At 46.4% G+C, this 26,493-nt stretch overlaps 2 protein-coding genes across 21 annotated transcripts in view; one reads left to right on the plus strand and one right to left on the minus strand.

Moving 5' to 3' along the window:
- The window catches only part of MAST2 (microtubule associated serine/threonine kinase 2), a 352,010-nt gene extending 343,813 nt beyond the window's left edge, over nucleotides 1-8,197 (plus strand). For 16 of the 20 annotated variants that reach the window (XM_036893065.2, XM_036893059.2, XM_036893062.2 and 13 more), the window contains 13 exons: nucleotides 725-857; nucleotides 1,592-1,757; nucleotides 2,297-2,398; nucleotides 2,621-2,743; nucleotides 2,919-3,028; nucleotides 3,350-3,504; nucleotides 3,728-4,011; nucleotides 4,114-4,311; nucleotides 4,916-5,142; nucleotides 5,347-5,469; nucleotides 5,910-6,046; nucleotides 6,161-6,354; nucleotides 6,642-8,197. In XM_036893065.2, the coding sequence (XP_036748960.2) occupies nucleotides 725-857; nucleotides 1,592-1,757; nucleotides 2,297-2,398; nucleotides 2,621-2,743; nucleotides 2,919-3,028; nucleotides 3,350-3,504; nucleotides 3,728-4,011; nucleotides 4,114-4,311; nucleotides 4,916-5,142; nucleotides 5,347-5,469; nucleotides 5,910-6,046; nucleotides 6,161-6,354; nucleotides 6,642-8,140 (3,451 nt within the window). In that variant the 3' untranslated portion in view covers nucleotides 8,141-8,197. The remainder of the gene's footprint in view (nucleotides 1-724; nucleotides 858-1,591; nucleotides 1,758-2,296; nucleotides 2,399-2,620; nucleotides 2,744-2,918; nucleotides 3,029-3,349; nucleotides 3,505-3,727; nucleotides 4,012-4,113; nucleotides 4,312-4,915; nucleotides 5,143-5,346; nucleotides 5,470-5,909; nucleotides 6,047-6,160; nucleotides 6,355-6,641) is intronic. The other 4 variants (XM_036893061.2, XM_036893069.2, XM_036893067.2 and 1 more) reach the window with 3 other exon arrangements.
- Nucleotides 8,198-10,761: 2,564 nt separating this feature from the next.
- PIK3R3 (phosphoinositide-3-kinase regulatory subunit 3) overlaps nucleotides 10,762-26,493 on the minus strand; it is a 122,696-nt gene continuing 106,964 nt past the window's right edge. The window contains exons 8-10 of the mRNA XM_036892996.2: nucleotides 21,793-21,867; nucleotides 21,210-21,380; nucleotides 10,762-14,518 (exon numbers count right to left, since the gene is read on the minus strand). Of these exons, the coding sequence (XP_036748891.1) occupies nucleotides 14,320-14,518; nucleotides 21,210-21,380; nucleotides 21,793-21,867 (445 nt within the window). The 3' untranslated portion in view covers nucleotides 10,762-14,319. The remainder of the gene's footprint in view (nucleotides 14,519-21,209; nucleotides 21,381-21,792; nucleotides 21,868-26,493) is intronic.

A 26,493-nucleotide genomic window follows, 5' to 3' on the forward strand; every position in this document is an offset into this window, starting at 1 on the left:
TGATAATACCTACCTTTGTGGTGTCCATTACTCTAGAAAAACCTTTCAGCAGGTGGAATATTTTTATAAATAATTAATAATGCACTTATCACTGAGGCTAGTAGTAACAGAAATCACTGCTTTTCACTGAGGAAAGGACCAGTTAGGAGGCATGAGTTTGTTCTGGACAGGTTGGGCTTGTGGTGCCTGTAAGACATCTGACAGGGTGGCAGGGTGAAGCCTTTGGCACAGAATGAATTGCTTAGCAAGTGTGTGAAGGGAGAAGAAAATGGCAGTCCTCTGTGAGGTCTTATTTCTAGCTCCTCCCAACCATACCTCCTTCAAAAACCAGCCGTGGACACAGAACGAGATTTTGTGCCCTTTCTCCTCTCCTGAGTCAGGGCAGTTGTGAGCCACCAGGTGAGGACCAGCAGACTGGAGTGGCTATTGCCTTCTCAGGAGGTAGATCCCTCTGCGGAAGAAAATCTGTTCCTCAGCTGGCTGGAAGCTGCTCCCAGTGGAGAACACAGTTGAGGGGGACTATATTCTATAGGTGAAAGTGAGCTGGGGGAATGGACAAAAGGTAGGAACTTAAAGTAGCTGCCCGTTTCCCTGCTGCAGCGACCCAGCTTACGGCCCGCAGTTACCCCGCAGGAGCCTGAGTGGGAAAGTCTGGCAGATGCTAAAGTCGACACTCTTGGAAAACCAAGCAATGACCTGTCCTTTTGCTTCTCTGGTTTCCCAGCCTCCTGATCACATCCTTGGGGCACATCAAGCTCACTGACTTCGGCCTTTCTAAAATTGGTCTCATGAGTCTGACAACAAACTTGTATGAGGGCCACATTGAAAAGGACGCCCGGGAGTTCCTGGACAAGCAGGTAAGGACGGATGGTCGCGTCCACAGGAACTGAGTTCCAGGCAACGGAGTAAGGACGGGGGGCTATGTGTTCGCCCCGTAGCTAGATGTGCATGCTGGGAGCGCCTGTCTTTTCCATCTTTTCCACCTTTGATTCCAGGGAGGCATTGTGATATAGGTAGCACATTTGGAAAATGGGATTGATCATGAGAATCATTTGGATACAAAATCCAAAATCATGTTTCTTCTCAGTGTTAGAATAAAATAGGTCAAATGACCATGCTTCTCAGAGACTGATCGTCCGTGGGCCGCCTAGCCCCAGTCAAGGGCATGCTCTCCTGGAGCCTGTTGTTCTTGGAACACCGTTCCAGATTCCCACCAGACTGTGGCCCAGCTTCCTGAGGGTAGCCTGTGGATGTTCCCTGATGTGACATTTCAGGTGGTGACTATTGGTGGGGCCCTGGGGTAGTCATGTGACTGTGGGGACCAGAAGCCAAAAGGAGGTGTTGAGGCTCAGGGAGTGTTAGTTCCTGACTAGAATTAGATGTTTTAGTTAATTAGGAAATAAATAAACTCACCCAACAGTTCCAGCTCTGGTTCCCTGGGGCTCCTGTTGATCTTACTCATTAATGAAAGTGAGTTAAGTCTTCACTCAGAGACTTTTCTGTTCCAGTGGTGGAAAATCCCCACCCCTCCAGCCCTCTTGCCAAAGGGCTGCCTCAGAATACCGAGCCAGCCTGGTTTCTCTGTGCCCAGGTGTGTGGGACCCCGGAGTACATTGCGCCCGAGGTGATCCTGCGTCAGGGCTACGGGAAGCCAGTGGACTGGTGGGCCATGGGCATAATCCTGTTTGAGTTCCTGGCGGGTTGCGTCCCTTTCTTCGGAGACACTCCGGAGGAGCTCTTTGGGCAAGTGATCAGTGGTAGGTACCATCACCCTGGCCCACTGGGGAGACAGAGTCTGGATCTGCAAATACAGTTTGTATGTGCACCTGTGAGGCTTACCTGTTCTTGTTCAGGATTCATGTGTGTGTGTTTTGTAAGCTTGCTTCTTAGATGTGTGTGTGCACATGCATACTCTGCGTGTCGCCTGGGGCACGCTGTTTGTGTTCATATATCCCACATATGTATGTGCATGGATGTATCTGTGTTGTGCGTGTGCATATTCTGTGAGGGTGAGTTCCGTGGGTGTGTGAGGGTACATGTGTCTGGAGTTGAGGGCAGGGTGAGCTGGAGCTTCAGGACAAGGGAAGGCATTGCTTTGCATTGCTGGCTGTGAATCAAAAGCAAGCCATGCTCTAGGGTATGTCGGACTCCCCTGGAGGACAGGAGCCTACAGAATTTAAGGAATTGGGGTCTCAGGCAAGGCTTTCAGGGGCCTTCATCCTATACTAAGACCCTCTTCTCCCCATGCTCGAGAGCCTTCTCTGACCTTTCCCTCTCACCCACAATGATTCTTCAGATGAGATTGTATGGCCTGAGGGGGATGATGCACTGCCACCAGACGCCCAGGACCTCACCTCTAAACTGCTCCACCAGAACCCTCTGGAGAGACTGGGTGCAGGTAGGACAGGCCCCATTAGCCATCCTCACCACTTGGAAGAGGGAGGAGGGAAGCTGAGTCCATGCATGTGGGGATGCAGAGCTTCAGGTGTGGGCAGAAGAGAAAGGGCCAGAGCTGAGGCCTCGAGGCCCAGCCTCACAAGATCTGGTCTCACTGGTCTTGTGGCCTGGACTCCATGAGACCCGTGCCCTCCTTGCCCATGCCCTCCCTCCCTGTCCACAGGCAGTGCCTGTGAGGTGAAGCAGCATCCATTCTTTACCGGTCTGGACTGGACAGGACTTCTTCGCCAGAAGGCTGAATTTATCCCTCAACTGGAGTCAGAGGATGATACGAGCTACTTTGACAGTAAGAGCACCAACGGGCCTGGGAGGAGCAGGCATACTGTCTCTTTGCCCAGAAACACCTGTGCACCCTGAACTTGGCATCAGGAGCAGCTTGTCCAGGCTCTCCTGAGGTCTGCTAGGGTCAAAGGAGGCCCCCCAGGGCCTCTGAAGGGGGCTGTCCTCTGTGTCTGACCTAGCCCGCTCAGAGCGATACCACCACATGGACTCAGAGGACGAGGAAGAAGTGGGTGAGGACGGCCGCCTTGAAATCCGCCAGTTCTCCTCCTGCTCTCCGAGGTTCAGCAAGGTGCGACTGAGGCAGGCCAGGGCTGGAGGGTTGGGAGAGGAGGACCTGTCGAGGGACATGCCTGGGGCAGAGCAGGTGACAGGGCTGCTCCCAGGAAGAGAGGCAGAAAGGGTTGGGCCTGTCTGTGGCAGACACTCTAGAGCCACTCCAGGCCCTGACCTAGCCGACAGCAGGGGTGAGGCCAGGTCAGATCAGTGGGACCGCTGTGTCCTTGAACATTCAGCTGGTATGGATGGGCAAGGGAAGGGAGAACCAGCTCAAATCCTGGGTGGGAGGTGTGGCTCTTGGAGGCCGTCCCTGGCATGTCCTCTGTGCCCACAGGTGTACAGTAGCATGGAGCGGCTCTCGCTGCTCGAGGAGCGCCGGGTTCCGCCCCCCACCAAGCGCAGCCTGAGTGAGGAGAAAGAGGAGCCCTCAGGTGGCCTGGTGGGGCTGAAGGGCCGAGACCGGAGCTGGGTGATTGGCTCCCCTGAGGTGTGAGTACCAGAGCTCACCCAGTGGGGGCTGCACAGCCATCCATTGTTTTCACAGATCATGGGTGCGATTCAGGTGCTGGGAGGAGTTGCAGGTGGCAGTGAGGGAGCACTCTCAGGGACTGCCTCTGGATGAATGTCTGAGGAGAAGAGGTCTGTGATTTCTAACCCTCATGAGCCTCTAAAGAAAACTGGGCCATCTCACCCCAGGCCTTGTGTCTCACAGATTGCGGAAGCAGCTGTCAGTGTCCGAGTCATCCCACACAGAGAGTGACTCGAGCCCTCCACTGACAGCACGACGCCGGTGCTCAGGCCTCCTGGATGTGCCCCGCTTCTCTGAGGGCCCCGAGGAGGCTCGTAGCACCCCCAGGAAGCAGCAGCAGGAGGGCACATGGTTTCTGACACCCCCAACTGGAGAGGGGACATCTGGGCCTGTCCCTGAACGGCTAGTGGAGGGGCGGCTGAAGCTGGACCAGGAGCCTATTGGCCAGAGCGGTGGTTCTAGTCCAGGTGTGGCCCAGCAGGCAGCCACAGGGCCTGGGCAGAGGATGCTCCGGGTAGGGGGCGGAGGCTCAGTGGCCTGCAGGTCTCATTACTCCTCTGGACCTACAGCTGTGGAGACCCGAGGAGGCCGTGGAGCCTCACAGCTGGCTGAGGGAGCCACAGCCAAGGCCATCAGTGACCTGGCGGTGCGCAGGGCCCACCACCGGCTGCTCTCTGGGGACTCCATAGAAAAGCATACCACTCGCCCCTTCAACAAAGTGATCAAGTCTGCCTCAGCCACAGCCCTCTCTCTCCTCATTCCTGCAGGTGAGGCCCCCAGGAAACTAGGATGAGGCTCTCAGGAAGGGCCTTGGGCTGTCAGTTCTGTGGGCCTGTGTGTGGCAGGCGTGTCTGCCTTGTGTGATGAGGACCAGCTACCAGGAGATTGTACATCACCACTGTCCCTTTGTTGGGAGACTGGAGGTCACTAAAGGTGGGCGTTGGTGTCTGGGGCTGTGTGTGCACTGCCAGAAGGCAGGATGGCACTGTTTAATGAGTTGCCGGCTCCAGGACAGAGTTTATATTCAAGTCCTGCTCCACCACTGAATGGCTCTTAACCTTGAGGAAAGATGCTCTAGCCCTCTTTTGAGCCTCAAGTTCCTCATCAGATATGCAGGTATTAATAGTGGTAGCTCATTAGTATGTATGAAGAGCTTATATTGTCCCTGACACATATAAGTGAGCACTCGGTAAATGCTCACTCCCATTTCCTGTACCTCCTTGGGTCTGTGAGGGTCTGAGCACAGATGAGGGCTGTTGGCAAGACTCACCTGGGCTCTGGCTCTGTGACTAGAGCTGCACAGGACTGACAGCCTAGGAGCACAGCCAGGCCAGGGTCCTCTGACCCACTGAATCCTGACTTCTTTTCCAGAACACCACAGCTGCTCTCCACTGGCCAGCCCCATGTCCCCACATTCCCAGTCATCCAACCCGTCATCCAGGGACTCTTCTCCAAGCAGAGACTTTTTGCCAGCCCTCAGTAACTTGAGGCCCCCCATTATCATCCACCGAGCTGGCAAGAAGTATGGATTCACCCTGCGGGCCATCCGTGTCTACATGGGTGACTCAGACATCTACACTGTGCACCACATGGTGTGGGTATGTCTGGCCATCTCCCAGCTTCATGACTCTTCTGCCTTCCCCTTACTGGGCCTGTCTGTCCTGCTTCTGTCCCCATCCCTGCCCCTGCCCACACTACCCTCCAGGGCCCAAGGGCAGGGGTGTCACAGCTTGATGGGCAGAACTAGGCCCCACACTTCATGCTCAGGCTCCAGGCTGAGGACTGTTATCTCCCTGGGGCAGCACGTGGAGGATGGCGGTCCAGCCAGCGAGGCAGGGCTTCGTCAGGGAGACCTCATCACTCATGTCAATGGCGAGCCTGTGCACGGGCTGGTGCACACAGAGGTGGTAGAGCTGATCCTGAAGGTTAGTCCTGACTGTGTGCTGACGGGGGTACTTAAGTGACCCCAGCCTTGGGAGTCTGACGTAGGGGAGTGGGAGAGGGGGCGTACACGTACATACATATGTACACAGTGAGGACAGATGTGTGCACACGCAGAACTCAGCTGTAGCCATAGCAATGGGTTTTCACTGGAAGGCAGCATCCTCACTACCAAGGCCCAGGAATCCTGAGTGGCAGGTGGGACTGGAAAAGAAGACAGGTGAGCTTCTGTACCTTCCCAAATTCAAACCACTAGGGCTTCAGTTGGAACCATTTCCTTATCTGTGAAAAGGGAAGAGTGGTCTGGGTTCAGAAATGTTGATGTAGGGGCAAAGCTAGAGCTGTGGTTCAACCATGCCCAGGGTAGGTGTGGGGCCAAGAGTATGGCTGCTGCCTTAGGCTAGGCTCATGCTCTGTTCCTCAGAGTGGAAACAAGGTGTCTATTTCAACGACTCCCCTGGAGAACACATCCATTAAAGTGGGGCCAGCTCGGAAGGGCAGTTATAAAGCCAAGATGGCCCGAAGGAGCAAGCGGAGCCGGGGCAAGGATGGGCAAGAAAGGTGAGCCCCACTGAGCCACCTAGGTGCCAGTGTGTGCTGGAGGCCCAGACCCTGTGCCCAGTGTATGCTGCAAACTGCACAACCTCAGACAACCTTTGACCCTTGTCTCTACAGCAGAAAACGGAGCTCCCTGTTCCGGAAGATCACCAAGCAGGCATCCCTGCTCCATACCAGTCGCAGCCTTTCTTCCCTTAACCGTTCCTTGTCATCAGGGGAGAGTGGGCCGGGCTCTCCCACACACAGCCACAGCCTCTCCCCCCGATCTCCCACCCAGGGCTACCGGCTGACCCCTGATGCTGTGCACTCAGGTATGAAGGGCCCCCTGCGGATCACAGCGACAAGCCTTGGGGTGGCCTGTGCCTGGGGCCTCTGCTTCTCACCAGTCCCACTCTAACTCTCATTCTGTCCATCCCTGAAAGGTCCAGGAGTCTTGGGGAGGAGGGTCAAGGGTGGAGGGGGACTATTTCTGCAGTCTGGGCTCTTGTTCCCTGGTGGGATAACCTTGATGATCCTGGGACATTCCAGGGCCTCCCAGCCACTTCTAACAGCTAACATTACTCTGCCTTTGTGTGTCTGTCTGTCTGTCTGTGCAAAGTGGGAGGGAATTCGTCACAGAGCAGCTCCCCCAGCTCCAGCGTGCCCAGTTCTCCGGCTGGCTCTGGGCACACACGGCCCAGCTCCCTGCACGGTCTGGCCCCCAAGCTCCAGCGCCAGTACCGCTCTCCACGGCGCAAGTCAGCGGGCAGCGTCCCACTGTCACCCTTGGCCCACACCCCGCCTCCACCACCAGCAGCTTCACCCCAGCGTTCCCCATCTCCCCTATCTGGCCACGGAGTCCAGGCCTTCCCCGCCAAACTTCACCTGTCACCTCCCCTAGGCAGGCAGCTGTCGCGGCCCAAGAGTGCAGAGCCACCCCGCTCACCTCTACTTAAGAGGGTGCAGTCCGCTGAGAAACTGGCAGCTGCACTTGCTGCTTCTGAGAAGAAGCTAGCTACTTCTCGCAAGCACAGCCTTGACCTGCCCCACCCTGAAAAGAAGGAGCTGCCACCCAGGGAAGTTGGCCCTCTGGAGGTGGTTGGGAGCAGGAGTGTGCTGTCTGGGAAAGGTGCACTGCCAGGTAAGGGGGTGCTGCAGCCATCTCCCTCACGGGCCCTAGGCACCCTCCGACAGGACCGGGCTGAACGGCGAGAGTCACTGCAGAAGCAGGAAGCCATCCGTGAGGTTGACTCCTCAGAAGATGACACTGATGAGGGACTGGAGAAGAGCCAAGCTGCACAGGGGCAACACTTGGTCCCCAACCCAGAAGTGGGCCAGGATCCACCCCTCAAAGAAGTAGGAGAGGGTGAGGGAGAGGATGCTTTCTTACCCAGGGACCCTAGGAGCCAGGGCCCAGTGGCCCCAGGCTTATTGACAGGAGTCATCCTGGGGCCTGCCAGAATGGAAGGCCACAGTGTCCCTGAGAGGAGGCTTGGGATCCCACACGCCTTCGAGGAGGCCACCAGCTCCTCACCAGGCCCCAGCCTGGGTTGGGCCGCACCCACAGACCCCATCCCCCCTGAAGGCTGCCGGAAGGCCTGGCACCTCCGCATGCAGCCACTTACAGCACTTTGTACCAGCTCTTCAGGACTCTCCCCAACCCATCGCTCTGCTGCCTCCACCCCTGGAGAGCCAGGCCCATGGGCCTGGAAGTTCCTTACCGAGGGCCCAGGCAGAAAGGCAACAGTTGAAGGTGGGCTGGCCAGCTCCCAGGATTTGAAAACAACTCCAGCCAACCCTGAGAACCTGTCTCCCAGGCAGGAGGGAAAGTCATGGCCACCCAGTGGCCCTGGGCTGGCCTTCCCGCCTTGTGAGTTTCCCAGCCAAAGCTGGCTATGGGAGCCTGAGTGTACAAAAATGGAGAAAGAAGAGCCAGCCCTGGGCATCACCAAAGTGCCTGATGCCTCTGGGGATAGGAGGCAGGACGTTCCATGCAGAAGCTGCCCCCTCACCCAGGAGCCTGGGCCCAGCCTGCTCCAGAGGGCCCGAGACCCAGGAGGCCCTCGTAAGCATCAGGACTTGGGATTGGCATCGGATGAGCTTTTAAAGCAAACATAGCAGTTGTTTGCCATTTCTTGCACTCAGACCTGTGTAATACAAGCTCTTGGAAACCACCTTTATGTCTTTTGCTTGCTGCTTTTCTTCGGTCAGCACAAATGTAACATGGTCCTATGTCACTGCGGAGAATATAGTGGTGAATAAGACAGTTTCCACTGTTGGGAAAGGTGTGTCACCCAGCTTGGCTTCCCAGAGACAAAGACATCTGAGCTCAACCTGAAGGATAGGTGACAGGTAGTAGTTTGCTGAGTCTGAAGGGTCAGGACTAGCGTAGGAAAGAATGTCCAGGCAGAGTTCAGCATATACCACACACCTCGTGTATTCATGGAACTGAAAGTACTTCAAAGTAAAAATGAACCTACAAGTTAGGCAAGGGCCACACCTAATGACCTTCCCATTTAGGCTTTCTGTAGGTAATAGGGAGCCACACAAGGCCATGTGGCAACTAATATTCCTGCTTTGTAGGTAAAGGAACTCAGACTTTAAGATATTAACATGCCCAAGATCACTCAGGTCTCTCTTAACTCCAGAACCCACATTTATCTCCTAACTTGGAGTGCCTCTTAGCCAGAAAATGAGGACAAGAGGTGGAAGGAAGTGAAGAGTTGAACTTGAGATGTATTTAATTTGAGGTACTTGTGGGATATCCAGAAGGTAAACTGGATGCATGGGTATTGAACTCAGTAGGAAATCTAGACTGAAGATAGAAATTTGGGAGCCATCAAGTATCTATAGTGATACACTAAGGAGCACTAGCATTTAAGGCAAAGGAGATGTAGCAACAGCCAGAAGAGAATCATAAAACCCAACAGAGGAATGAGTTTTTAAAACGGAGAAGTTGTAAATGCTGAGAGGCCAGGGGAGATGAAAACAGGAAACTGCCTTCTCTACTCAGCAGCAAGTCCTTAGTGTTTGTGGGGCTGTTGTCAGGTAGGCCTCTGGCCAGAGATGGGCAGCCACAGCAACTGCACTTGGTGGGTGGGGGGAAGGCGAAGGACATCTGGGGGACCACTATTGTGAGCGAGCATTGCAGGAGCAGGGAGCAGGGCTGTGGCACAGTGCCAAGGCTGGCAGAGGAGTGCCGCCACGGGGATGCGGGCCTTGGGAAACTGCTGTCCTGCACCAGCTGTCCCATAATCCAATGCCTAGGATGAAGGAGAAGCATCCAGAGGCCTGGAGACAGCAAAATGCCTCTGGGCCACTGGCTGGGTACCTGACACCCTGCAGCCCTTTGTTGTCCTATGTGGACAAGGCTGTAGCCGCCAGAAGGCACGCCCTGCCCGTGGTGGCAGAGTCCACAAGTAGGACTTCCGTTTCCTCAGCCTTTGGTTCCCTCTTGAACGCACTTCCTCGCTTCAGTCTTTGAGTGACTGCAGATGCTTGGCCAGCGTATACTGGACACCAGGAACAGGTAACTGGTTGCCTGGGAGAGCCCCCCCCGTGTATCTCAGGATCTGGTTAGAAGCAATAGACCACAGGTGAAGGGGTAGGGCAGGCACGTCTTGTAGCAGTCCATGGGAGGGAGGAACTGCCCCCTAGGAGGCTGGAAGTGGGGGCTGGGAGGGTGGGAGTAGGCACAGAGATGCCAAGCATCCCATAATGCACAGGGCAACTGCCCCAAGGCCCAGTGGTGCTACCCTTGACAAACTGCCAGATTAGCCTGCGGGCAGTGAGGAGTTCCTGAAAAGTAACTGCATGGAAGTGGTAAAATTAGATTCATGTTTAGGAAGATCACTCGTTGCGGTGTGTGGAATAAGCAGGCCCGAGAAAAGATGTAGTGACTTGTTATGGGGGTCTGGACTAGGTAGGACAGCCAGAGTGAGAGGTGGCCCAGCAGGAGGGAAGTGTAGGGAGCTAGGCACAGATTTGGCAGCCATCAGCGAAGAGACTGTAGTTAAAGCCAAAGGTGTAGATGGTATTGCACAGAGAACATGTGCCGAGGGGAAAAGGCCCAAGACGTTGGGTTAGCTGAGGGGAGGGAGCCAATGGAGAGTAACTGAAGTGGGGGAGGAGATGCTGCACTTGGGAGAACCCAGACCACTGTAGGAATTTTGTAGTTTATCCTAATGGAAAGTTTTTAGTGGTTTTACACAGGTTCAGATTTTTTTGAAAACAGATCCTATCTGTAGTTAACACACATCTGGGGGGGGCCTGAGAGACACGGAAACTGCAGCAACCTCTTCACGCAGAAGTTGTCACACATTTGTTGATCATGTTCCCAACACAAACCTCAGTGAAGTGCTGTGGCATAAGGGTGACGGGCCTGGGGCAACGAGGACAGACTCAACCTGAGCCTGTTTCCCTTGTCCCAGAACAGAATGTGGAAACACTTGTTTCCTGTCAGAAAGACGTGATGAGAGTCAGTGAGCTGGGCCCTAACAGTCGGGAATGGGGTGATGAAATGCCTGTCGCGTCTTTCCCAGTGTCTGTTTCTGTGTCTCTCCCGTTTGCTGTGCTGGGTGGACAGGATTCTGGCATCAAGCCTGGGGGCCCCATTTCAGCCACAGGATGGATCTGTTGGGGCTCATGGGAGAGGTTTGGGAATTTCAGGATCTTTCAACCCATTGTCTTTGGCCCCTGCCCCCAGCCCACCCCTCCACAGCATGAGGACAGAAAGGTGCTTTATTGCAATGACTTTATTGCATTACTGGAGCAAGTTGGCCAGACTGTCCTCTCTTGAGGAAGGTAAAAACAGACCAAAATGTATCTTCCCTCGCCCTCTCCCCACCCTCCCCGACAGCTGCACAGCAATGTCTGAACACATCTGGTGACAAGAACAGTTTGCAGAAGTGGTCTAGGAACTACATAAGGGCTGTCCCAACACAAGACAGAGTTGGCTTCCTTGTGAATCAGATATTTTTACATAAACTACATGAATTTTTTTTACTACATCAAAGACAGCAGAATAGGTTTTTCACAAATAACAACAGGGTACCAAAGTCACATGCTGGAATTTGTAAGGAAACAAGGTTGTGTGTCCCAAGTGGCTGCATCTAGAGCAAGGCTGAGCAGTTGGCAGCAAAGAGCCCAGCCAGGCTCCCATCTGGGCCCTCTGCTTTGAGGCCACTGAAGCCTCACAGAGGCCTACTCTGGAGTCATAACTGGCAACAGAGACCACCTTGAAAACGGGAATTTCCCAGATGCAATTCTTGGCCCAAGAGCACCTGTGAGGCTGGTTCCTTGCAGCAAAAAGAACCCCATGGAAGATACCACATTGGCTATCAAAGCGGCTTCAGAGCACATGAGGGCCAAAGTAAGTGGGAAGTCCCATCAAGGCTTGGAGATGGGGTAGAGGAAATACTAGGAAGTCCTTGACCTTGGCCAAATCAGTGGTAAGGACACAGCTAGCCTATATAGGCATGGCCAAGGTTTAGCATCTGTGACCAGGTGGAGACAACATTGTTCTGTGATGAGAGCTCCACCTTGAGATGCTGGGCCTAGGCCCCGTGTCCAGCCAGCCCCAACCAAGCTGCTTCCATGTTGGCAGCTGGCTCCTCTGGCCAGCAAAACAATGAGCCCCTCCAGCTTTGATCTGTCTCTTCACCCTCTGTCTCTGAGGCTGCAGTTAAGATGTCAAGAGAGAATCCTAGGGCCCCAGATCATGGGACAGGACACAGAGCGAGGCTCAGATGAAGGAGGCCAAGACCTGCTGCCAAGACCATGGAGAGAAGGAGCTGGCATACGACACCTCCAAGTGGTTGTAGGCTGGTCCCTATGCCATTTCCACTGTCTCAGCATCAAGCAAATGACGTGGCAACTGGCCAGAGAAGATACTTTTGCAATTTCTCAAATGATCCCTATGTCTTAGTTCCCAAACAGCAACAAATTCAAGAATTGAAAAACAGGAAAGAAAAAGTGAAGGAACGTAGAACTAAAAAAGAGCAGCCAGTCTCCACAAGCCAGCCCAAGTGCAGGCAGGAGATGGTGGTAGCTCTCTCCAAGCACACCACACCCTTAACGTTTGCCTGACAAGGGGGCACACAGTTCAGCATTACTGGCATGTATCCTTATTCCAGTTCTCATGCTTTTAAAAGGAAACATTCAGAACACACTAAATTTTAGTACCAAAAAGAAGGGATTCCTTGCACCCAATCTTGAGCATCTAACTGCTTAAGCAGGCTCCACAGCAGGTGTGAGGCCACCCAGGTGTGCCTAGCAGCAGTTAGCTTGGTTACTCAGTAAAACTTCCAGCAAGATTTCAGTGTGGCAGTCTAGGGAGGGATGTGCAGCTGGCGGTCAGTTAAGGGCTTAAGTCCAAACAGTGACACTGAAGGGGGTTCATTTGTCTGCCTCCCCCAATCCTGAAACTGCTATGTAACCAAGAAAAAGCCAAAGATATGCCCTTTCCTTTCTATCATTATTGTTGAAAAACTCTAGGTTTTCCAAAATTTTAAATCTATGTCGTCTATTTCTACATCACAGTCCATTGTAGACCCTGTCACCAAGGTAAGTGCTCAGGGAAAGCAATACTTGTTTCTTTTTTGCCCTAAATTAGAGCTTTCCTAGCTGTAAGATTTACATACCAAGACTCGGGTATTGGCTTCTTCAGCTCAGCCAGGAGGCCTGCCTGTACAGCTTTGGGCTCAAACAGCTGATCACTCTCAATCTTCTGTGTTTCCAGGATTGGCTCAGAAGCAGCTAGACTCTCTGTCAAATGAATGTTGACTGGTGGGCGTGTGGCCTAAGGGAGGTAGCAGTAGATGCCTGCCTCCAAGTCCATTTGCCCAGTTTCACTCAACTGGAAGGTTTAAACCACATGGAGCAGAAGATTCCAGGGCCACTGGAATTTACCGTCAGGGCCACTGGAGCATGAGGACAGTCTCTGCACATCATCTCAGTGGTGGGATCACAAAAAAGGCAAAGAGAAAAGCTAACAGATGGCTTCCACTAACAGTCTAAATGCCAAGCTATCCTTTCCTCTCCTTGCAAAAGTTTCAGAAACCACTATATGGAAGCACATAGATAATGTCCTCTCCCTGGACACCAGAACCCCTGGGTCTGATTTACTGAGGTCCCTGACCACAGTCTGGCTCACTTCCTGCTATAGCCTTTGCCACCTATGACTCCCCTAAGCCCTACCCAGCAAAGGACAGGGAGACAAAGGGAGATGAAACCATTTACTGTTTCTGCAGGGCCTTTAAGCTTGGGGGAAGCACAAAGAAGAATGTTGTTCTGTCATTTGGTATATCAAGCCATCTAAAAGCACTGGATTGCACCTTATCTTTACTCATACAAACAAGATACAAAGGATTCAAACAACAGATCATTCTTTAGGCTAAGGAAACACCACACAAGTGCCAACTTCATTTTAGGATTCAAAGCTTACCATGCCCACAAAAGAACACTATTCCTCATCTCTGGCCTAAAATTAGGGCAAAGGAGTTACACTGACCAATTTTAGTGTTTGCTAAATCTAACAAATTCTAGCTTTCCTTTTCAAGTTCTGGTACAGAAGTGTACATTCAGATACTGATGCCACCTTCAGAACTTACTCTGGCAACAAACATTGTTTGGCTGGGATCAGTTTGGTTTCTAAACATAATTCTTCTTTAGAGGGAGGGGCTAGCTACTGAGATGCTGACACCTAAATTCTGTTAGTTAAGGAATAAAGTACCTCCAGTTGAAGGTTTTTTTACCCCCTTGACTAAGACTCTCTAAATGAAACCCCTCACCCCCTGTTTTCCTTTGGTTGTTTTTTTCACCAAATGCTATTCTACCACAGAACCAAAAGAACCTTCTTTTTGGAGGAAGTTAAGAGAGACTGCCAGGTCAGAACAGAACTCCCCACAAAGCCACGCCCCTGATGAGTTCTCAGTTGAAGACCAAAAGAGGACATGGATTCTTCAGAGGCTTCCAGATGCTACCCCCAGACCCATCAGGCCAAATGTGTTCTGTTGAGGGTGCCTGGATAAACAAAACAAAAACCCAATGAATCAAACTTTCCAAAACACATCTGCTTCCAGCTTCCTATTGTCAGCGCAGCGGTGCAGTGAGTCCCAGAGAACCTCAGCCCCTTACGTCCCATCCTGGCCAGCTGCTGCTTGGCCCTTCCACTTCACATTCACAGAACCACTTCTTGTGCAAAACAAGCAGTCTATGTAGAAAGAATGCCCTCAGTCTAGTAAAAACTGTAGAAAAAGATTAGCTAGAGAGCCACCTCTCTTCCCATGCTCTCCTCTTTATCTGCACAGCGAGGGCATCTGTGCATGGACAGGGTAGGCAAGCCTGACGTTGAGGGAGTCGTTGTGCTGTACAAGGGATGTCTGCTGGTAGTGGAGCACCAGCTCCTTCAACGAGCTGTACAGGTTGTAGGGCTCTGCAAAGCCATAGCCCCGAGCAGTGCTGTAGATCACACAGTGCTTCACTTCCCCATCAGCGCTGCAATGACACAAACACCACCGGGAATTAAGGCAGATGACAACAGATAAGGGACCCTCCGTGACCAGAGGTCTGGGAGCAAAGGAAGAGCAGCAGAAGTGTTTTTCTATCAAGCATGTAAAATGTCACACCCACGAGTGTGTCCCTCTCTCCTTGGAGACTCATCACAGAGATACCCTGCATGTCCCACCAAGACGAGCTGGAACAGAGGCATCACTCAGCTCTGGAACTTCACTAAGCAAGAGTGCACTGGAGGAGGGGCAGAACAAATATGAGTGTGGGTGTGCGCACAGTGGTTTTTAGTATATTCACAGGACTATACCACTATCTACTTCCAGAATATTTTTATCACCCTAAAAGGAAACCATGTACCCATTAGCAGTCACTCTACCAAGGCCCCTGCAGACCTTGGCAAATACTAACCTACCTTTTTGTCTCTATGTATTTCCATGTTCTGGACATTTCATATTAATGGATTCATACAATATCACACAATCTTTTGTATCTGGCTTCGTTCACTTAGCACACTATTTCCAAAGTTCTTCCATGTTGTAGCATGTTCCAGTATACTTCATTTCTTCTGAAGGCTGAATAATAATCCATTTGTGGAGTATTTGGGAATATACCACTTTTGTTTATCCATTTCATCAACTGATGGACACTTGGGTTGTCTCCACCTTTTGGCTATTAAGAATAGTGCTGCTCTAACTTTCAAGTGCAAGGTTTTGAATGGACATAGGTTTTCAGTTCTCTTGGGTGTATATCCAAGACTAGAACTGCTGAGTCATGTGGTGACTCTTGTTTAACCTTTTGAGGAACTGCCAGACTTTTTCCAAAGTGGTTGCACCATTTATACTCCTGCCAGCAGTATATGAGGGTTCCAATTTCTCTACATCCTTGTCTACCCTTATTATTGTCCATCTTTTTTATTATAATAATCTGGTGGTATCTCACTATGATTGTGATTTGCATTTCCCTCATGAATAATGATGTAGAGCATTTTGTCATGTGCTTACTGGCCATTAAAGTATCTTCTTTAGAGAAATGTCTATTTGAATCCTTTGCCTATTTTTAAACTGGGGCATTTATTTGTCTTTGTTAAGAGTTATGTATTCGACACTAGTCCCTTAAAGATACATGACTTGCAAATATTTTCTTCCATTCTGTGGGTTGTCTTTAACTTCCTTGATAGTGTATGGCGTTTCCCTTGCATATAACTAGTTGCTTTCCTCTTGCTGCTTTTAAGATTCTCTATTTTTAATCCCTGATATTTTAATTATTCTGTGCTTCAGTGTAGACCTCCCTGGGTTCATCTTATTTGGGGCTCTCTTTGATTCGTGACCTGGATGTCTGGTTCCTTCCCCAGGTTAGGGAAGTTTTCAGCTATTATTATTATTTTTTCAAAGAAATTTTCCACCCCTTTCTGTCTTCTCCTCCCGAGACTCCCATAATGTGAACATTGGTTAGAACGTTCAAACATTAGGACCTTAACCTATCCTCATTATTTTAATTCTCCTTTCTTTCTGCTCTTCAACTTGAATGCTTTCCATTATTACCCTCCTTCTTGAGTTCATCCACTCTTCTCTGAAGTCCAGTGAGCATCTTTATAATCATTAGTTTGAACTCTATTGGGTATTTTTGTTTAACTCCATTTAATTTAGTTCTTTTTGAAGTTTTGTTTTCATTTGGAGTTTATTCCTCTATCTCCTCATTTTGTTTGACTTTCTGTGGTTGTTTCTATGAATTAGGCAAAATGGCTACCTCTCCCAGTATTGAAGGAGTGGCCTCGTGTAGTAATATCCCCTGGGTAGGCTGTGTGGGCCTGGCAACGTGGCTGGCTAGAGGCCAGGCAACTGTGGGCTGTTGAGTCTCAGGGTGCTCTGCACAGGAGGCACCCTGGAGGAGGGCCAGAGGGTGCTGAGGCATGTCTGAGGAGCCCCAGTGTGCACCACACTGGTACCACCATGGTGGGACTGCTGGACCTCAGACAGACACATCTGGGCACAGGCAGGGGAGGCCACGGGAGAAGTCTGGAGCTGGTGTGGGCTAGGGTGGCGGCTGGCTAAGGTGTCCAGACACTTCTTCCAATCATGCTATCAATGTGGGGGGACTGGATGAAAGCAATGGCACTCTCTGGCACTTCTGATGCTGGACAGAGTTCCTGCAGTTCCCCCACTATCTGACAAGTATTCTCGTTTAATAAATTAGTTTCCTTCATTTATCAGCTAGTTGCCCTTTAAACATGTTTTATTTTTCCCCCTGTGCCCTAGAACAAGCAGATTTACACAGGTCCCTTGGTAAGATCTTCCCTATTGCAGGGCTGCGCTGGGAATGGGATTCCCTTTGTTACCACATCTGTCTCTTCTGCCATCTTTTAGTGGTCTTTCTACCCTTTGTGGTGTAGAAGCTGTTCGCTTAGCCCTCGGTTCCTCAGGAGAAATTGCTCTGTGTGTAGGTGTAGATTCGATGTGTACATGGGCAGAAGTGAGTCGGGCTCTTTTCATGCTGCCATCTTGGACCTCCTCCCTCCAACTTCATTATTTGGCATGTGGCTTATGAGTTGTCCCAGCATCATGTGCTGGAATGACTATTTTCCCCTATTGAATGGTCTTGAGACCCTTGCTGAAAATAAACTGACCATAAATGTAAGGGTTTATTCTCAACTCTTGATTCTACTCAGTGATTCACATGTTTATCCTTATGTCAACAACTTACAATTTTGATTACCAAAGCTTTGTTGAAAGTTCTGAGATTGGGAGGTGTACTTCAACTTTTTTTCTATTCTTTCAAGATTATTTTGGCTTTTCTGGAGTCCTTGCATGTTCATGGAAATTTTAGGATCTTGTCAGTTTTTGCAAAAATTGAGCTGGAATGTTTTATAAGGATTTCATCAAACATAGATCAATTTGGGAAGTACTTCCATCTTACCAATATTAAGTGTTTTGACACATGAACACAGGATGTCTTTTTACTTATTTAGGTCTTAAGCTCTTTCAACAGTATTTTATAGTTTTCACTAGTCTTGTGCTTTTGTATTATTGCTAGGTATTTTATCATTTTTGATGCTATTTTAAATAGCATGTCTTCATTTCATTTTCAGATTGTTTATTGCTAACATATAGAAATAGAATTGATCTTTGTATCCCAATCTTTTAATCTGCAACCGTGCTGAACTCCTCTATTAGCATTAAAAGTTTACTTCTTGTTTTCCAATATGGATGCCTTTTAGTTCTTTTTTCTTGCATAACTGTCCTAGCTAGAACCTTCTGTACTGTGATGATTAGAAGTGGTGAGAGTGGACACCCTTGCCTTCTTCCTGACCTTAGGGGAAAGCATTCAGTCTTTCACCATTACATATGATATTAGCTATAGGTTTTTCATAGAAAAACCCTTTATCAGTTTGAGGAAGTGCCCTCATATTCCTAGTTTGTTCAGTGTTTTTAACATGACAGAGTGTCGGATTTTCACACATACTTTGTGAATCTACTGAAATAATGTGATTTTTGTCCTTTATTAATATGGTGTTTTACATTGATTATTTTTTTAATGTTTAACCACCCTTCCATTCCCACACGAACCTACTTAGTCATGGTATATAATCCTTACATGTTGCTGGAGTTGCTTTGCTAGTATTTTGTTGAGGATTTTTATGTCTATATCTATAAGGGCTATTGATTGGCCCATAGCTTTCTTTTCTTATGATATCTTTGTCTGGTTTTGGTATGAGGGTGATACTGCTCTTGTGAAAGTGAGTTGGGAAGTGTTCTCTATTTTTTGGAAGACTCTTTTCTATTCATGAAAGACTTGTGCTAATTCTTTTTAAAATTTGGTAGAACTGACTAGTGAAGCCAACTGGCTCTAGAATTTTCTTTGTAGTCTTTTAATAATTCATTTTCTTGTTAAAGTTCTATTCAGATTTCCTATTCCCCTTAAGTCAGTTTTGGTGGTTGTGTGTGTCCAGGGATTTGCCCATTTCATCTAGGTTATTAAATTTGTTAGCATATAACTGTTCATAGTATATCATTATCTTTTTTTATTCCTGTAAGGATTACAAGTAATGTCCCCTCTTTCTCCCTGACTTTAGTAATTTGTGTCTTCTCTTTTTTTGTGTGTCAGTTTAGCTAGAGGTTGTTAATTTTCTTTAACCCAGCTTTTGATTTTACTGATTTTATCAACTATTTTCTATTCTCTATTTCATTTGCTTCCATTCTAATCTTTATGATTCCCTTCCTTCTGATTGCTTGGGTTTAGTTTGCTCTTCTTTTTATAGTTTCTTAAGGTGAAAAAAAGGCTATTGATTTGAGATCTTTTTTAATGTAAGTGTGTACGCTTATAAATTCCTTCTTAGGACTGTTTTAACTGCATTCCAAAAATTTTTGGTATATTGTGTTTCTTTTTTTACTCATCTCAAAATATTTTTTAATTCCCCTTGTTTTGTGTTTTTGATCCATTATTTATTTATAGGTATACTGTTTACTGTCCACATTTGTCAATTTCCCAAATTTCCTTCTGTGTTTGATTTCTAATTTCTTTCTATTGAGGTTAGAGAACATATTTTGTATGATTTCAACCCTTTAGAATTAATTGAGAACTTGTGGCCTAACCTGTGGTCTATCCTGAATAAGGTTTCATGTGTACTTGAGTTGAATATGTACTCTGCTTCTGTTAGGTGAAATGTTCTAGAAATATCTGTTAGGTCTGTAGTTTTATAGTGTTGTTCAAGTCTTCTGTTTCCTTCTTGAGCTGTCTAGTTGTTTTATCCCTAAGCATTTTCTTATCAAAAGTGCCACAATAATAAGGATCACAAGGGCTTGCTACCTGACTCCCTAACCTAGTGGAAAATATGCATTATTGGCTAAAGGTCTTTAGGCTGAGAAGGCTATGGAGTTAAGCAATTTTTTCTTAGGCTTCTTTATGATGTTATTAACAGAAATTAAAATGGAAAAACAAATGAGTTCCATTCCTACTACATAATCATTTGAATTTTGCTATGAAGGTCTCCTAAAAAAACTGAACTTATTCATATTCCTACTTCAGCAAAAGTCCTAAGTGGGAGATCACTGTAGGCAGATTCCTTTAGCCAGAGTGCCTGGCAAACAAGCAGACATCTTTGGGGTGCCAGACTCTTTTGCTTCCAACTAGCCTCAATGTGAACTCCAATGTGTTACATGACTGCACTTAGTTTTGATAGGCAAGGGAAATCCATACTGCTGGAAAGCTGAGTCTGGTCAAATCTTTGGCTAAAGGAAGGAGGAAAAGATACTCAAGCTGCTCCTTGGTCTCCCAAGAAATAGCTGAGCTGCCAGGCAGTGTCTTCCACAGCCGAGTCCTAACCACAGGCTGCTAATGACCTCAGTGACAGTGAGGGAGCAAGTGGGCTTATTGCCTTCCTTCTTTTTATTGTTCTTATAAGATATCAAATCCTGCCAGAGTTATCCCTTCAAAGTCCAGCTCAAATTCCACCTCTTCCAAAACCTCCCAACCCTCTCTTCACCAGAATTAATAGGTCTTCATGTGCACAGCCTACTAATGATACCTATTTCATAGTGATTCCATTTATGCTGGATATTTAACTGAAATCAAGAAAGCACGGTGCATAGAAAAATGTATCCTCTGAAACCAGTAAACTTGGATTCAAACTCTGACTCCATGGTACAGGTACACCACAAAGGACAAGCTGATCAAATAAAGCACTGAGCACTCTGTTAATATGAGTGTTTTTTGTCCATCCTCAACACCTTGTCCTCCTTGAGGGCAAAACCATTTTGTCATCTTTGCTTGCTTTCTGCCATGTACACATCAGCAGCATCATTACCATACTAACATTAGTAGGTAACATCTACTTATTATGTGCAAACCCTGATCAAAGCACATTATATTACATATATTACCTCATTTAATACTTAAAAAACTCTCAAGTAGCTATTATTATTATCATTACTTTTCAGATAAGGAAACTGGGCAAAGGAAGGTGAAGCGACTTACCCTAGGTAGTCTGGTAAGTAGAGTCAGGATTTGGATCCGGTATATCTGGCACTAAAGCTTGCTCTCAAAACCATCACGTTATATACACCTCCACTCTAAATATGGTCTTTGTCAATGAAGTAATTTGCCTTTTTAAGGAATATACACAACATTTAGGCAAAATCTGACTGAGAGATTATGAACTGTCCCCAGAATTTCACCTTCCACTCAAAGGAAAATCCACTTTTCCAAAGTCATAGTCTACCTTACAGGAAACATCCATCCTTTTTTAAATCACTATTCCAACAGACTACTGTTTAAGCACAAAATTTAGACAGTTTTTCTTCTGAAGTAAAAACAATTCTATTTAATGAAGCCTTCCTTAATCTGACAATGAAGACCAAGGCAGGTATGCAGGAGCCTACTGAAAACCTAAGCAATCTTTTCAATTTAAGATTCCACATTGCTTTTCACAGATACCTGAAATCCAATAGCAGCACTGCAGGGCCAATCTGATTACCATTTAAATTAAAATCTCCAAAATAATTTCAGGTATCATTTCTCCTAAAGCAACTGGGTTTTGGGTTTTTTTTGTACAAGTATTAATGGTCTAAGCTATGGGTCCTTATTACTGTACTTCAACTAATTTGGTCTGAATTCTATGAGGGGTTGATTTTCTGTTTATCAATGTAGTTTTCAAAAGGTCATACCCCCAGAGAAGACTTACACCACAGAGCAGGCATAGCATCCTTTCTTGCTACTCTCACGAATTAAGAATGCACCATCAGGTTTCCCATAAAGCAAGTCCTCTGCTTGTACTCGATTGATATCCTCAACAAACCAGGTTTTCTCATCATAATGGGGCAGGTTTTCATCTTCCTCATTGATAAAATAGGTCCTAAAATTAAATGTTAAAATATTATTCTAACAATCATGTTAGTTATATCTAAAAGCAAATTCACAAATAAAACTTCTAAATGTTTAACCACAAAATGACAAAGTAAAATTACAACTAGTTGGATTTTTTTAACTTAATTACTTGCTATGGGACAGAAAGCACAGAATTCACATGTCTCATCCAATAACTTGACACATATGTATGTCAGAATGAACAATGCTTATGCATTCAGGTTTCATGTAGTTCAATCTTTGAACTCAAGTGCCGACAGGGAATTCAAAAAAGGTGCAAAGTTCTCAATTCAGTGTCCTCAAGTGACAACGAGAACCAACATTTAGCATGTCTGAAGAAAGAAAGTCCATGTCTCACGTTGGGAACAAAGCCCTCCGACAGAAAGGCACAGAGAACTTACTCATCAGCATCCTCATTCTTGATTCCCAGCCAGGCATTTAGGCGCCTCTGTCTCACCCCTTTGTGATTGAGCCATCTGCCAGAGGGAAGATGCCAGTGTCAGTATCTGTGCAAACCCTGCCTGGAAAGCCAACCAAATGGAGTCCAGCAACTTCTTATTTTCCCCAGTCCCACTAAGGATGGCCAGAGAGTTTCCTAAAAAATCTTCAACTTCCGGCAAAAAGACAGAAACAGAGAAAGCTACTTGAAATTAGGCACATTCCTCCCTTTTCATTTCCCTCCTGGAAAGTTGCCCACCACAGGCACACACACAGTGGGGCACTTTTTCTGAAATCCTCAGTAGATGAGTTGGTGTCACATTTGCAATCTCCACTAAGCCGGAGGACTCAATTCCTGAGTATACTGAGTTTAAAAATCTAAAACAGAATTTCAAGCCATATGAAATTCAAGGTGGCAATTTGAGTAACTAATAAAAATTTACTTCATCATCACCAAGCAAATCATAGTATTTTAAAATATACCAACTTTTTTATGTGAAATGATATAAATCATTACAGTTAGTTCCACTGAGATGGCTGATGGTCTAAAATTTGAGTGGAGTATAAAAACTGTTTCCATTCATCACCATCCCCCACCCAGCTCCTGAACTCTCAGGCCTCAGCATAATATCATCTTATCAAAATAAATATCATTAGGAGGACTATCCTAACTGTCCCAAATAAGGCAGTCCCCAGTACACATTTCACCTTATCTTATCATCTTCATAGTTCTTCCCTGAAATTCATTATTTTATGTTTTCTCTTATGTTTATCTCCCCCAATACAGGTCAGCTGCTTTAAAGGAAGGGATCTGTCATGCTCATTGCTACTCCTAATGCTGAAAACAGTGCCGGCACATATAGTAGATATTCAGTAAATAGTAAATATTTGCTGGTGGGCTGCTTTTAACAAATCTTCAGAGTCAACTATAAGGTCTCTTGCATCTCTCCCTGACCCCGAGTACACTAGATAACTTGGCCTCATACCTAATTTTAAAGTTCTTTGAGACAGATTACATAGCCTTTTTCATTAAGACATGGACTTCAGTTAACCTGGATTTCATTTTTTATGCTTAGTGAAGCTGGAAAACAAACATATGACCCTCACAGAATTTATTTAGGAACAAAGCCCCTCCTACATCATCACTTCTCTTTGCAAAATATCCAGATACCCTCCTCTAGGCATTCTTATCACCCAAAGTTTTCTAGCCTTAAAGAACCGATCTTTCCTTTATTAAACAGACAAGCACACTGGGTAAAAGGCCTGAAATGAACAAACTGTGCCATATTCTCTCGAGTCCCCATTTCCTTTAACTACCAACCTCTTTAACTTGAGCCTCCCATTCTGCCACAAATGTTAGGACAGCCAGGAAAACCCAGAAGAGAGAGGAAGTTTTTGGTTCACCCTCTTTTACAGTCTCTGCCTTCTGACACATGCAACTTTTCTAACCTCCCAAAAGTCCATTCCAAACACTACTACTATAAAGTTCTGAGTCCTGAAACATTTATTAACAATGCCAGGAACTTTTAAAAGTGATTTTTTAAAAGGTCAAGTAACATCAAGTATGTAAATTCATATTCAACTTACCGGGCAGTGCCTGGATCACGGGTAAAGGCAGTACACTGAGGAAAACTGGAGGCAGAGCATCCACAGACCTAACATCCAGTTCTCATTCTGTTACTAACTGTGTGGTCTTGACCAGCCTCCCTTTATGTCTCAGTATTCTCTTCTAAAAAATAGTAAAAATACTACTCCTATATATTACACTGAATTGATCTCAAGAAACAAGAGAGAAAAAAAAGCTGCTGTTAGCATATCCTTACCTAGTCCCCACCCCAGTAAGTAGGAACAAAATACATGTATATATGGTGTCCTTTCTAAAGTCTAGTTAGGCTTCCAACCTAACAACCACCCTGACCACCCTCTAAGGGGAAAAGAGCTTATATTTCAGTCCAAGAAAAGAGGATTAAACTGGGCAGCCTGGGGAAAGGCCTAAGAAGTACTCTGGAAGCTGAGGCAGTAGTCCCAGAGGAGCATTTATGCTTCTCTCTACAGCCTGGCCAAAGAACAAAACGGGTTGACAGAAAAGGGTTCCCCACACACAAGGAACCCTGGATGTAGAACAATAAAGTATTTCAGTGCACAGTCTGTTGGTGGCCAACGAGATCACTATGCAGAGCACCTCTGAGTTTTCTGGAAGAGCAGTATTTAATCAGACGGCAGGACTCGATGATTAGGAGCAGAGAAATCACCCAGCGATAGCAGTGATGAGAGACAGCGGACTTATGCTCCCCTAACTTCCTGGCACTACTTCATGATGACAGTCTATGTCATCCAAGTGTGTTTGTGTGTGTGTGTGTGTGTGTGTGTAAGAGGTGCGACGAGCCCTGATCATAACTGAGATAAAATACTTCTCATATAAAACAGAACAACATCTGCATTATAGGGGTACCAGAAGAAGAAGAGAGAGAAAAAGGGATAGAAAGAGTCTTTAAAGAATTAATTGCTGAAAACTTGCCCAAACTGGGGGATGAAATAGTCACTCAGACCATGGAAGCACACAGAACTCCCAACAGAAGGGACCCAAGGAGGACAACACCAAGACACATAATAATTAAAATGGCAAAGATCAAGGACAAGGACAGAGTTTTACAGGCAGCTAGAGAGAGAAAAAAGGTCACCTACAAAGGAAAACCCATCAGTCTATCATCACACTTCTCAAAAGAAACCTTACAGGCATGAAGAGAATGGCATGATATATTTAATGCAATGAAACAGAAGGGCCTTGACCAATAATACTGTATCCAGCACGATTATCATTTAAATATGAAGGAGGGATTAAACAATTCCCAGACAAGCAAAAGTTGAGGGAATTTGCCTTCCACAAACCACCTCTACAGGGTATTTTAGAGGGACTGCTCTAGATGGGGGCACTCCTAAGGCTAAACAGATGTCACCAGAGAAAATAAAACCACAGCAAAGAAAGCAGACCAACCAAATACGAACTAAAGACAAAAATAAAATAAACTACCCAGAAAAGCAGTTAAAGGTAACATAAAAGAGCACAGAATAAAACACCCAACATATAAAGGAGGAGGAGGAGGAATATGAAGGGAGAGAAATAAAGAATCACCAGACATTGTCTATAATAGCTCAATAAGCGAGTTAAGTTAGGCAGTAAGATACTAAAGAAGCTAACCTTGAACCTTTGGTAACCACGAATCTAAAGCCTGCAATGGCAATAAGTACATATCTTTCAATAATCACCCTAAATGTAAATGGACTGAATGCACCAATCAAAAGACACAGAATAATAGAATGGATAAAAAAGCAAGACCCATCTATATGCTGCTTACAAGAGACCCACCTCAAACCCAAAGACATGCACAGACTAAAAATCAAGGGATGGAAAAAGATAATCCATGCAAACAACAGGGAGAAAAAAGCAGGTGTTGCAGTACTAATATCAGACAAAATAGACTTCAAAACAAATAAAGTAACAAGAGATAAAGAAGGACATTACATAATGATAAAGGGCTCAGTCCAACAAGAGGATATAACCATTATAAATATATATGCACCCAACACAGGAGCACCAGCATATGTGAAACAAATACTAACAGAACTAAAGGAGGAAATAGAATGCAATGCACTCATTTTAGGAGACTTCAACACACCACTCACTCCAAAGGATAGATCCACCAGACAGAAAATAAGGAAGGACACAGAGGCAATGAACAACACACTAGAACAGATGGACCTAATAGACATCTATAGAACTGTACATCCAAAAGCAACAGGATACACATCCTTCTCAAGTGCACATGGAACATTTTCCAGAATAGACCACATACTAGGCCACAAAAAGAGCCTCAGTAAATTCAAAAAGATTGAAATTCTACCAACCAACTTTTCAGACCATAAAGGTACAAAACTAGAACTAAATTGTACAAAAAAAGCAAAAAGACCCACAAACACATGGAGGCTTAACAACATGCTCCTAAATAATCAATGGATCAATGACCAAATTAAAATAGAGATCAAGCAATATATGGAAACAAATGACAACAACACAAAGCCCCAACTTCTGTGGGACGCAGCAAAAGCAGTCTTAAGAGGAAAGTATATAGCAATCCAGGCATATTTGAAGAAGGAAGAACAAACCCAAATGAATAGTCTAATGTCACAATTATCGAAATTGGAAAAAGAAGAACAAATGAGGCCTAAAGTCAGCAGAAGGAGGGACATAATCAAGATCAGAGAAGAAATAAATAAAATTGAGGAGAATGAAACAATAGAAAAAAATCAGTGAAACCAAGCACTGGTTCTTTGAGAAAATAAACAAAATAGATAAGCCTCTAGCAAGACTTATTAAGAGAAAAAGAGAATCAACACACATCAACAGAATCAGAAATGAGAAAGGAAACATCACTATGGACCCAACAGAAATACAAAGAATTATTAGAGAATACTATGAAAACCTATATGCTAACAAGCTGGAAAACCTAGGAGAAATGTACAACTTCCTAGAAAAATAAAACCTTTCAATACTGACCAAGGAAGAAACACAAAATCTAAACAAACCAATTACAAGCAAAGAAATTGAAGCAGTAATCAAAAAACTACCCAAGAACAAAACCCCCGGGCCAGAAGCATTTACCTCG

The sequence above is a fragment of the Manis pentadactyla genome, chromosome 4 (assembly GCF_030020395.1).
Source record: "Manis pentadactyla isolate mManPen7 chromosome 4, mManPen7.hap1, whole genome shotgun sequence".
Classification (NCBI taxonomy): domain Eukaryota; kingdom Metazoa; phylum Chordata; class Mammalia; order Pholidota; family Manidae; genus Manis; species Manis pentadactyla.